Below are 12878 nucleotides of genomic sequence, written 5' to 3'. Positions count from 1 at the left end.
TCCCGCCCTTTCTCCCCCTTTCTCTCGCCCTTTTCTCTCCGTCCTTCTCTTCGTCTTCCTTCGCCTTTTTTGCCCTTCTCTTCGCCTTTCCTTCGTCCTTCCTGTCCTTCTCTCCGCCTTCTTTTCGCCCCTTCCTCCGTCCTTCTCTCCTCCTTCTCTCTCCTTCTCTTCGCCTTTTTTCCGCCCTTCTCTCGTCCTTCTCTCCGTCCTTCTCTCGTCCTTCTCTTCGTCCTTCTCTCCGTCCTTCTCTCGTCCTTCTCTTCGTCATTCTCTCCGTCCTTCTCTCGTCCTTCTCTCCGCCTTCTCTCGTCCTTCTCTCCGTCCTTCTCTTCGTCCTTCTCTCCGTCCTTCTCTCGTCCTTCTCTCCGTCCTTCTCTCCGTCCTTCTCTTCGTCCTTCTCTCCGTCCTTCTCTTCGTCCTTTCTCCGTCCTTCTCTCCGTCCTTCTCTCCGTCCTTTCTCTCCGTCCTTCTCTTCGTCCTTCTCTCCGTCCTTCTCTTCGTCTCTCTCGTCTCTCGCCGTCCTTCTCTCCGTCCTTCTCTTCGTCCTTCTCTTCGTCCTTCTCTTCGTCCTTCTCTCCGTCCTTCTCTCCGTCCTTTCTCCGCCCTTTCCCCCCTTTCTTCCTTCTCTCCGCCCTTTCTCTTCTCCTTTTCCTCCGCCCTTTCTTCGTCCTTCTCTCGCCCTTTTCCCCCGTCCTTCTCTTCGCCCTTCTCTCGTCCTTCTTTCGCCTTCCCCCCCCCTCCGTCCTTCTCTTGTCCTTTCCCCCCCCCCCCCCCCCCCCCCGGGCCTTTCCCTTCGCCCTTCTTCGTCCTTCCTCCCCTTTTTTTTTGTCCTTCTCTCGTCCTTCTCCTCCTTCTCCCTCCTTCTCTTCCCCTTTCTCCGCCCTTTCTCTCCCCTTTCTCTCCTTCTTTTCGCCCTTCTCCCGTCCTTTCTCGCCTTCTTTTCGCCCTTCCCCCGCCCTTTCCCCTCCTTCCTCGCCCTTCTCTCTCCCCCTCTCCGCCCTTCCTTTTTTTTTCCTTCTCTCCCCCTTCTCTCCGTCCTTTCCCCCTTCCCCCGTCCTTCCTCCGTCCTTCCCCCGCCCTTTTCCTCCGTCCTTCTCTCGTCCTTCTCTCCGTCCTTCTCTCCGTCCTTCTCTCGTCCTTCTCTCCGTCCTTCTCTCCGTCCTTCTCTCGTCCTTCTCTCGTCCTTCTCTCCGTCCTTCTCTCGTCCTTCTCTCCGTCCTTCTCGCCCGTCCTTCTCTCGTCCTTCTCTCCGTCCTTCTCTCGTCCTTCTCTCCGTCCTTCTCTTCGTCCTTCTCTCCGTCCTTCTCTCCGTCCTTCTCTTCGTCCTTCTCTCCGTCCTTCTCTTCGTCCTTCTCTCCGTCCTTCTCTCCGTCCTTCTCTCCGTCCTTCTCTCGTCCTTCTCTCCGTCCTTCTCTTCGTCCTTCTCTCCGTCCTTCTCTCCGTCCTTCTCTCCGTCCTTCTCTCCGTCCTTCTCTTCGTCCTTCTCTCCGTCCTTCTCTCCGTCCTTCTCTCCGTCCTTCTCTTCGTCCTTCTCTCGTCCTTCTCTCCGTCCTTCTCTCCGTCCTTCTCTTCGTCCTTCTCTCCGTCCTTCTCTCGTCCTTCTCTCCGTCCTTCTCTTCGTCCTTCTCTCGTCCTTCTCTCGTCCTTCTCTCGTCCTTCTCTCCGTCCTTCTCTTCGTCCTTCTCTCGTCCTTCTCTCCGTCCTTCTCTTCGTCCTTCTCTTCGTCTTCTCTCCGTCCTTCTCTTCGTCCTTCTCTTCGTCCTTCTCTTCGTCCTTCTCTCCGTCCTTCTCTTCGTCCTTCTCTCCGTCCTTCTCTTCGTCCTTCTCTCCGTCCTTCTCTTCGTCCTTCTCTCCGTCCTTCTCTTCGTCCTTCTCTCCGTCCTTCTCTTCGTCCTTCTCTCCGTCCTTCTCTTCGTCCTTCTCTCGTCCTTCTCTCGTCCTTCTCTTCGTCCTTCTCTCGTCCTTCTCTCGTCCTTCTCTCCGTCCTTCTCTTCGTCCTTCTCTCGTCCTTCTCTTCGCCCTTCTCTCCGTCCTTCTCTTCGTCCTTCTCTCCGTCCTTCTCTTCGTCCTTCTCTCGTCCTTCTCTTCGTCCTTCTCTCCGTCCTTCTCTTCGTCCTTCTCTCCGTCCTTCTCTTCGTCCTTCTCTCCGCCCTTCTCTTCGTCCTTCTCTCCGTCCTTCTCTTCGTCCTTCTCTCCGTCCTTCTCTCCGTCCTTCTCTCCGTCCTTCTCTCCGTCCTTCTCTCCGTCCTTCTCTTCGTCCTTCTCTCCGTCCTTCTCTCGTCCTTCTCTCGTCTTCTCTCCGTCCTTCTCTCCGTCCTTCTCTTCGTCCTTCTCTCCGTCCTTCTCTTCGTCCTTCTCTCCGTCCTTCTCTTCGTCCTTCTCTCCGTCCTTCTCTCCGTCCTTCTCTCCGTCCTTCTCTTCGTCCTTCTCTCCGTCCTTCTCTCCGTCCTTCTCTCCGTCCTTCTCTTCGTCCTTCTCTTCGTCCTTCTCTCCGTCCTTCTCTTCGTCCTTCTCTTCGTCCTTCTCTCCGTCCTTCTCTTCGTCCTTCTCTCCGTCCTTCTCTCGTCCTTCTCTTCGTCCTTCTCTCCGTCCTTCTCTTCTTCCTTCTCTCCGTCCTTCTCTCCGTCCGTCTCATTTGTTTTCCTTATATTCATGTTGTTGATTGCAGTTTTACTTTTATTTTCTTGTTTTTTTCCTTAACTTTCCTTGAATCTATTCATGTATTTATTTCTGTTTCTCTTTAGGATGTATCTGAGTGAGATCAGCTGTTTGAATCAAACGCAGAGTCATTTACATCAAAATAAAATGCTATAACTCTGACTTTGATATCCAATAATATCCTGACACTGAGACAACACAGCTGTGTGTGTGTGTGTGTGTGTGTGTGTGTGTGTGTGTGTGTGTGTGTGTGTGTGTGTGTGTGTGTCTCACCAATCTAATGATCATTACTTTCTACAGAAACAGATACCGTGAGTCTGTGTTTATCTCACATTCTACATAATGATGCCTGCCATCTGCTGAGTGTGTGTGTGTGTGTGTGTGTGTGTGTGTGTGTGTGTGTGTGTGTGTGTGTGTGTGTGTGTGTGTGTGTGTGTGTGTGTGTGTGTGTGTGTGTGTGTGTGTGTGTGTGTGTGTGTGTGTGTGTATATTAGTCTGAGTGTTTTGTTACAACGTCCGGAACAGTCTGTAAATCCAGTCAGAAAGTCAGGGCGGCGGCACCGATCACTGGTTGGTCCACGGTCCCGCCCTCAGCCTATACTGATAAAATAAATCACCTTCTTTTTGATCATTTCTTGACAAAGTTTACAAGTAAACAAAGTTCATTAACAAACCTGTCATGTTGTTGACTTCCTGTGAACCCCTCCACAATAAAAGCCCTGTCTCCTTACAGAGGGTAAGGTGGAGGTGACTAAGGAGGGAATGAAGCTGTGCACCATGGGGCCGGGGAGAGTGTTCGGAGAGCTGGCCATCCTCTACAACTGCACCCGCACGGCCACCGTCACCGGTGAGTGACCGCTGCCGGTTCTGATATCACCGATAATGATCTGATATCAGATAATGATCTGATATCACCGATAATGATCTGATATCAGATAATGATCTGAAACTCTCATTCTAACTTAATGTTTTACGCACATGAAAAATAGTTTTAGCCCCAAAATAAGAAGAATGACATTTCAAATCTGTAATTCAATTAACTTCTCACTTCCTTCATCCTTCCTTCATCCTTCCTGTCACTTCCTTCATCCTTCCTGTCACTTCCTTCATCCTTCCTTCATCCTTCCTTCATCCTTCCTTCATCCTTCCTGTCACTTCCTTCATCCTTCCTGTCACTTCCTTCATCCTTCCTGTCACTTCCTTCATCCTTCCTGTCACTTCCTTCATCCTTCCTTCATCCTTCCTTCATCCTTCCTGTCACTTCCTTCATCCTTCCTGTCACTTCCTTCATCCTTCCTGTCACTTCCTTCATCCTTCCTGTCACTTCCTTCATCCTTCCTGTCACTTCCTTCATCCTTCCTTTCTTCTCCTTTATTACTCCCCTCTCTCTGTTCTCTTTCATGTCGTTGTTGTTGTTGTTGTTGTTGTTTAGAGGTGCTTTAGTGAAGCTGTGATGCTCTGATGTGCAGTCCTTTGAATCTTCTTGTTTCTGAAACACGAGGACTTTAAAGTGTTCCTGAGAGTCTGACTCTGAGTCAGAGGCTCTCTGCAGCTGCAGTTTGGGTTTAATGTGAAGATAACGAGCAGAAATAAGAAAGAGGAACTATGAAAGTGAATCCCCCTCGAACACATCGCGGTTGCCAAGAGACACCGCTGCCAGATCTCCGGCTGCTGATTGGCTGGAGCTGGACGGTGTTGCCTGGCAACCGTTGCTTATTGAGGCACTCTACCAGGAAGCGCTGACAAAAAAGTGAGAGGTCCACACGCACGCACGCACACGCACGCACGCACGCACGCACGCACGCACGCACGCACACACACACACACACACACACACACACACACACACACGCAGCTGCTCTTTTAGTCTGTATTTGTTTCTAAAATCTAATTAAGTAGTACTAATTATTAGTGACCGGGGGGGGGGGTGCAGTTAAAGTACACGTACTTTATTTTGAAAGGGTTTGCCCTGAGAGTCAGACGCTGCACTTCCTCCTCCGTGGTTCAGCCTGAAGGAGGAAGACTTAGACTCCTGATTTAATAATAAACCTGGTTCTCTTTAAGACTGGAACTCAGTTTGAAAGGGGGAGTAAAGGCGGTGCAGAGGAAGCCCTACAGGGTCCGCTGCACACAGGCTCACACCTTGACCCCGACAGCAGAAGAGGTCATCAGCAGGAAGGAGGTGGGGGGGTGAAGAGGAACATCTCACCCTGCGTCTGAAACCAGAGCCACACAGTGTGATTAGTGAACCGCTTAGAGATGTCCCGCCCCCTTAGCCTATCAAGTACAATGTGTTGGAGCGCGAGCCAATAGGAGCGCGGGTGTTACACAGTGATGTCACTTAAGGAGAGGGAACTAGTCTCTATGGATCTTTGATTATTAATAAATGTCTCTGACTTTCAACACACATCTGGCATTAAAGAACAATAATAATCATTCAACCCTGACCACAGGACACACACACACACACACACACACACACACATACACACACACACACACACACACACACACACACACACACACACACACACACACACACACACACACACACACACACACACACACACACACACACACACACACAGTCTCTTAGCATCCTTGGAATGTCTCCTGTTGTTTCCGTGGTTACAGAGACACTTAGTATCACCGTAGCAACAGGAGCAGGTCATAAAGCTGAGGAGAGGAGAGAGAGGGAGAGAGAGAGTAACAACAACAACAACAACAACAACAACAACTTTAATCCCAGAATAAACCCCCCCCCCTGAAGCAGCATCACGGTGAAATGAAAACATGTCAAATATTAAAACAGCTGATCCTATTGAACTGGAGGCTGCTCGTCTCCACGGTAACAGCCGCCTCACACTCACAGGTGGATTCAGGCGTCACCATGGCAACAGGTCTCATAGGTCTATGGGATGTCATTGATGTAATATATGTTTTTTATGAGGTGATACCGAGGTGCTGACGTTGTTTACAAGATTTATAAATCCTCTCGAGAACAACATGGCGCCACGGACGTAAACAACAACAACAACAACAACGTGACATCGGAGCTCCGTAAAAACAAAGCTGGTTCTGCCGTGAGACCAGACATCTGGCACCGGACATCTGGAATGAAAACAGAAATGCTGGTTTCTGGCAGCTCTTCACATTTTACAGGGAAACCTGCATTTTGGTTTGAGGGGGGGCGCCCCCACAGGGAGACCCTGTTACCTGGTGCAGACTAAACCCTGTGATTGGTTGACCTCTTAGAGATGTCGCGCCCCTTAGCCTATCACGTATAATGTGTTGGAGCGCTAGCCAATAGGAGCGCCAGTGATGTCACTATGTTCCGGAAGTAAACCACGCAGAGGATTCTTAATGTGCTGTTCTCGTCTCTACGATGTGATATGTGCAGCTCTGGTGGAGGTGAAGCTGTGGGCGATCGACCGGCAGTGTTTCCAGACCATCATGATGCGGACGGGTCTGATCAAACATGCCGAGTACATGGACTTCCTCAAGAGGTGACCAAACACACAGAGCACATGTGTATTTATAATTATACCTTATTTTTTACTGTTGTATTGTTGTGTTATAAATACAAACTAACCCTCAGTGTTATTTATTGTAATGCTCCTGCATTCATGTGCTTTTTTATTTTGTATTTTTGTACTTTTATTTACCTCTTCACATTTCTGACTTTATTTTTTACTCATTTCTTTTTCTTTTTTTAGTTGTTGTTTATTTATTTACTTCTATAATAAAGTGTTGTTTCTGTAGCGTTCCCTCGTTCCAGGGCCTGGCTGAGGAGACTCTCAGTAAACTGGCCGACGTCATGGAGGAGGTGAGAGCCAAACCCTCATCATGTTTTAATAAATAACAATAAATAAACATAAACAAATATTTCCTGTGTTCAGACTCACTATGAAGATGGGGAGTTCATCATCCGGCAGGGAGCGAGAGGAGACACCTTCTTCATCATCAGCAAGGGGAAGGTAACCTCTATATTATCATAGATGTGAATTACTATCATTAACTTCTCACTGATGACCTGTCAATCACCTCGTCTGCAGGTAAACGTGACCCAGGAGGATCCAGCCAATCAGGAGACAGCTCACCTGAGAGAGCTCGGCCGTGGAGACTGGTTCGGAGAGAGAGCGCTGCAGGGGTAATAACGTATAATAAACATGATGTTCAATCAACGGTACCTATGAAGCCCTTTGACAACAGCCGCAGCTGAAACCGAGCGCTGCACATGCATCAAAACACGTAAGACAATATCAAAACAACAACAAACACAATAACAAAACAACAACAAACACAATAACAAACAATAAACAAACACAATAACAAAACAACAACAAACAAACACAATATCAAAACAACAATAAACAAACACAAGATCAAAACAATAAACAAACACAATATCAAAACAACAACAAACAAACACAATATCAAAACAATAAACAAACAAACACAATAACAAAACAACAACAAACACAATAACAAAACAACAACAAACAAACACAATATCAAAACAACAACAAACAAACACAATATCAAAACAACAATAAACAAACACAAGATCAAACAATAAACAAACACAATGTCAAAACAACAATAAGCACAATAACAAAACAACAACAAACAAACACAATATCAAAACAACAATAAACAAACACAAGATCAAAACAATAAACAAACACAATATCAAAACAATAAACAAACACAATAACAAAACAATAAACAAACACAATATCAAAACAACAACAAACAAACACAATAACAAAACAACAACAAACACAATAACAAAACAACAACAAACACAATAACAAAACAACAACAAACAAACACAATATCAAAACAATAAACAAACACAATAACAAAACAATAAACAAACACAATATCAAAACAACAACAAACAAACACAATAACAAAACAACAACAAACATAATAACAAAACAACAACAAACACAATATCAAAACAACAACAAACACAATATCAAACAACAACCAACAGACACAGGAACAGAGTCTCATGCTGGGTTAAAAGCCCAGGAATAGAGATGGGTTTTAAGAGGAGTTGTAAAAGGGGCAGTGAAGGGGCTTGTCTAATGTGCAATGGGAGCTCATTCCACAGTTTAGGACCGGCAGCGGAAAAGGCTCTATCCCCTCTGAGCTTCCGTTTAGGCCTCGGTACCTCCAGGAGCAGCTGATCAGCTGACCTGAGGCACCGGGCAGGAGTGTAAGGATGGAGCAGCTCAGAGAGCTAAGACGGGCGAGACCATTTAAAGATTTCAAAACAAATGAAAGAATCTTAAAATGGACTAAAGTGCACAGGCAGCCAGTGGAGGGAGGCTAAAGTGCACAGGCAGCCAGTGGAGGGAGGCTAAAGAGCCAGGGGAGGCTAAAGTGCACAGGCAGCCAGTGGAGGGAGGCTAAAGTGCACAGGCAGCCAGTGGAGGGAGGCTAAAGTGCACAGGCAGCCAGTGGAGGGAGGCTAAAGTGCACAGGCAGCCAGTGGAGGGAGGCTAAAGTGCACAGGCAGCCAGTGGAGGGAGGCTAAAGTGCACAGGCAGCCAGTGGAGGGAGGCTAAAGTGCACAGGCAGCCAGTGGAGGGAGGCTAAAGTGCACAGGCAGCCAGTGGGGAGGCTAAAGTGCATAGGCAGCCAGTGGAGGGAGGCTTAAATGGGAGTAATGTGCTCCCTTTTACGTGTTCCAGTTAGGAGGCGAGCGGCAGCATTTTGGACCAACTGGAGACGTGCGAGGGACGACTGGCTGACTCCAAGATAAAGTGCATTACAGTAATCCAGCCGGGATGTAATAAAGGCGTGGATTACTGTTTCAAAGTGCTTATGTGCAAGGAAGGGCTTCACCTTTGCCAGCTGCCCAAGATAAAAAAAGCTGGACTTCACTATTGCACCAATTCAAAGTCAACAGGAGGGGGTTCACAGGAGCCACTGGGACAGAACAGCATCACTTCTGTTTGGTTTTCATTCCATTTTAAGAAGTTCATGGACATCCAGGCTTTAATGTCTTCAACACATAACAGAAGTGGTTTCAGAGAGAGAGTCCCTCTTCTTCAGTGGCACATAGATCTGCCTGTCATCAGCGTAACAACGGAAAGAGATACCACGCTTTCTCAGGATTGAACCCAGGGGCAGCAGGTACAATGAGAAAAGCAGGGCCCCTAAAACTGAACCCTGTGGAACCGTTTTTAACAGGAAACAGTTGAAATATTTAGGAAAAAAGCATTACAGAAATAAAAGAAGAAGAAAGGTAAAGTTTTTCTGGATATCGTGAGAGAAGAGGGAATATTCCAGGTAAAAAAAGTCTGAATATTTGAGAAAATAGTTTGACCCTTGAGATTAATTCGGGCATATTTTGAGATACAAAAAGTGGTAAAATTAGAAAACTGTTTAAATATTTAAAAATAAAACGTTGGTAAATTTAATATAAAAGTCCAAATATTTTCAAAAAATAAGTTTTAAAGTACTTTGAGAAAAAAGGAGAGATATAGTCATGAGCAAAGCCGATTGATGCACCTTTAGTAATGATTATTCAGAGGGTAATAACATCACACTGAATATAACATGTTCACATCTGTCGGATCTATGACTCACACTTTGCACCAAAGAGGCTTTAAACGCACAATTTATAGGTGGACATATTTATGATTAAACCCCTCAGAATACCTGTCAGAGGACTCGTCTGTTTCCTTTAATCAAACGCAGAAATGTTCGTATTAAACCTTTGAATCAGCCGCTGGAGAACATACGTGTTATATAGAATGCCTCCTGAGCTTCCCGAGACTTCCTCCCTCAGTATCGACTGTGAGGAACTCAGCACACGCCAAGAACACGGAACATTAGGGCCGCTAAAAGCCCCGACGCGTGTTCCGACATGGACCTGTTAGAGCGGGGGCAAATCTATATGGTCCCCACGTGTAGTGTCAGACCAGTGTGTGTGTGTGTGTGTGTGTGTGTGTGTGTGTGTGTGTGTGTGTGTGTGTGTGTGTGTGTGTGTGTGTGTGTGTGTGTGTGTGTGTGTGTGTGTGTGTGTGTGTGTGTGTGTTTGCTAATGGTCTGAAGTGTGTTTCTCTGTTTCCTCAGGAGAGACTTTCACACCCCCGCTCAGATCTGCACTTTCCACTTTAAGCATCATCTCTTCCTCCCTTCCTCTCTCCCCCCCTCTCTTCCTGCCTTCCACTTCTCCTCTAAAAAATACTTTGTGGAAATATTTTTCCAAATATCCACATCACATTTTTTTCAAAGATACTCTGAATATTGTTTCCATAGTATCCTAACTCATTTTCTACAGAGCTTTTTCCTCAACATATTTTAACTTTCCGTTCCTCTATCCCTGCTTTTTATTACTGTATTCTTCTTCTGTATTTTATCAAACAACATAGTCAAGGTAAATCAGAAACAAAGAGTGTCAGGAGAGGAGGAGGGGAGGAAGAGGGGAGGAAGAAAGGAGAGGAGGAGGGGAGGAAGAAAGGAGAGGAGGAGGAGAGGAGGAGGGGAGGAAGAAAGGAGAGGAGGAGGAGGAGGGGAGGAAGAAGGAGGAAGAAGGTAAATCAGAAACAAAGAGTGTCAGGAGAGGAGGAGGGGAGGAAGAGGGGAGGAGGAGGAGAGGAGGAGGGGAGGAAGAAAGGAGGAAGAAAGGAGAGGAGGAGGAGGAGGGAAGAGATTATGTTTAAAGTGGAAAGGGAAGATATCAAACAAATATTTTGTGGAAAGGGTTTGACAAAAAGTAAGAAGAATGAAAATGTTTTTTATTGAGAGGAGTAAATTGTGTCCACAGGGAGGACGTGAGGACGGCTAACGTCATCGCGTCTGACACCGTCACCTGCCTGGTCATCGACCGAGAGTAAGTAACTCCTTACTCTCCTGCAGACCCTCCACTGGCCCCCTGTCCCCCAACGCATCCATTACCTTTTTGTCTCCCAACTTATTTCCACTTTTTTCCAAAAAATCTGACTTTTTTTCAAATTTCTGGATTTTTTTCTTAAGGTCGACTTTTAAAAATGTCTAAAGGAGACCCTTCTCCTCACCTACAACCCCCCCCCCCCAAATACACACACACACACACACACACACACTCTTTCCCCCAACCTCCGCTCTTCAGACCTCCTCTCTCTTCCTCATAGGAACAAGCTCCGAATCTGGGGTTACAGAGCCTTCCCCGTCGCTACACCGGGATTATCATTATACAGTCTGGTTATTTTGTTCAGGACCCTGTAGTGTTAGTATTGATAGTACTTATGGTACTTAGTAAATGTACTCAGTATCTGAGCTCCAGGTCTCAGTGTTTCGTGTGAAATGAACCGTTAAACCTGAGCTCGAGAGGAGCTGCTGCCCTCTGCTGGCCACCACCTGTAACTACACACATTACATATTTGTATTTTATATATTAATGTTCAAGTTATTGATGTAAAATAAGTATTTGTTAATATATTTTAAAAATTTGAGCATGTTTGACAGTCTGCGTTCTGATTGGCTGTCTGCTGCTCCTGCAGCTCCTTCAAGCACCTGATTGGTGGACTGGATGATGTTTCCAACAAGGGCTACGAGGACGCCGAGCTCAAAGCAAAGTGAGTTTAAGCAGCTCATAATAAATATATAGTAGAAATTATGCAGCAAATCATCAGGGTTTAACATTTATTTTAGGTGTTATTTTTGTCAGAACTACTTTACATTTTTCAGCAGCAAAAAGAGGTTTCTATAGACGCCTCACGGCAAGGACAAATATTAAATATATTATATACATATAACATATCCTTTTTGTTATAAGCTAAAGACTAAACAAACAAAACAGAACCTTTTCTTAAATGTAATCAAAAAGCTCTTTATGTTTCTCAGACTGCCTGAGCTGCAGCTCCTCTTTTCACCCTCTGTCTGAAACCAGAGCCCAGTCTGCTCTGATTGGTTAGCTGGCCGGCTCTGTGTTGATTGGTGAACCACTTAGAGATGTGTTTGTGTGTGTGTGTGTGTGTGTGTGTGTGTGTGTGTGTGTGTGTGTGTGTGTGTGTGTGTGTGTGTGTGTGTGTGTGTGTGTGTGTGTGTGTGTGTGTGTGTGTGTGTGTGGGGGGCCTCTTTAAGTATTTGTCCCTTCAGGTTGACATTTGGATCCCATGTTCACAGAGTGACCCTGTGATTATATAAGAGCTAATAATAGGATCCGCTCATAAACACACTGCAGAGACTCAGGAGATAAGGGCTTTATTAAGGGTTTCTTTAAAGGATACTTTAGGTGTTTTTTCACATTTATTCATCCCTATATTTTTCTGAAATGATTATATTATTGTGTTTAGATATTACTTTAAATATGGTTGTGTTTGTTCATATTTCTATTGCTTCATTATATTAAAATGTCTTGGATTGTGAGAAAAGATAAAGATTGTTGTTATTTTTTCATGATATATCATAAAAGGTGATGTTTTACATTCAAAATATAGTTCATTTATCTATATAAATATGTATGTATGGACTTTGTTCTGAGGGTTGTATGCAGGTTTCCTTTCATTAATGACGGAGAACTTCCCATATTTCTGTTGAATATGTATTTATATTGTTAATGTGCAGCGTAGCCTCTGAAGGACACGTTCATCTCTTTTTCATTTTAACAAACTATTATTAGACTGTTGATGCGACCGCAGCTCCTGTTTCTGATTCCAGGAAACACACACACACACACACACACACACACACACACACACACACACACACACACACACACACACACACACACACACACAGATTGGGTTTTGTCTGTGATATTAGGAGGTGGAGGTAAGACAGTATCCTCCATGGTAAACACGAAACCCATGTTGACCTTCACTTTATGCTAATGCTAATGCTAATTGAAGTATAATTCTGTTGTTTATAATGAGTTGTAGAAACCTCTTTCATTATATGATCGCCTGATTTCCTCCATCAATAATATTTACAGGTGGGGTTCCTCAGGCATTTAGTCTTGGTCCTCTACATTTTATTTTCAACATACTTTACTACTTACTTATTTATTTACTTATTTATTTACTTACTTATTTATTTACTTTTTACTTACTTACATATGTATTTACTTTTTATTTACTTACTTATTTATTTACTTATTTATTTATTTACTTATTTACTTACTTTTTTATTTATTGACTTTTTTATTTATTGACTTATTTACTTTTTATTTATTTTCTTTTTTTTTTTTTTATTATTTTAACTTATTTTTATTTTCT

The 12878-nt window shown here is 44.7% G+C and overlaps 2 protein-coding genes across 2 annotated transcripts in view; one reads left to right on the top strand and one right to left on the bottom strand.

Annotated features, from left to right (window-relative positions):
• The window catches only part of LOC134870662 (protein FAM13A-like), a 9432-nt gene extending 6093 nt beyond the window's left edge, over nucleotides 1-3339 (bottom strand). The window contains 1 exon segment of the mRNA XM_063892957.1: nucleotides 3333-3339. Coding sequence (XP_063749027.1) covers nucleotides 3333-3339 — 7 coding nt within the window.
• Nucleotides 1-12878, top strand: part of LOC134870783 (cGMP-dependent protein kinase 1-like) — a 62819-nt gene that overhangs the window by 38778 nt on the left and 11163 nt on the right. The window contains exons 3-9 of the mRNA XM_063893178.1: nucleotides 3392-3505; nucleotides 6059-6164; nucleotides 6421-6484; nucleotides 6558-6635; nucleotides 6714-6808; nucleotides 10448-10513; nucleotides 11163-11237. Coding sequence (XP_063749248.1) covers nucleotides 3392-3505; nucleotides 6059-6164; nucleotides 6421-6484; nucleotides 6558-6635; nucleotides 6714-6808; nucleotides 10448-10513; nucleotides 11163-11237 — 598 coding nt within the window. The remainder of the gene's footprint in view (nucleotides 1-3391; nucleotides 3506-6058; nucleotides 6165-6420; nucleotides 6485-6557; nucleotides 6636-6713; nucleotides 6809-10447; nucleotides 10514-11162; nucleotides 11238-12878) is intronic.

Source organism: Eleginops maclovinus, chromosome 10, assembly GCF_036324505.1.
Source record: "Eleginops maclovinus isolate JMC-PN-2008 ecotype Puerto Natales chromosome 10, JC_Emac_rtc_rv5, whole genome shotgun sequence".
Classification (NCBI taxonomy): Eukaryota; Metazoa; Chordata; class Actinopteri; order Perciformes; family Eleginopidae; genus Eleginops; species Eleginops maclovinus.
Note: the sequence above shows the minus strand (reverse complement) of the source record. Positions and strands in the feature narration are given on the sequence as shown.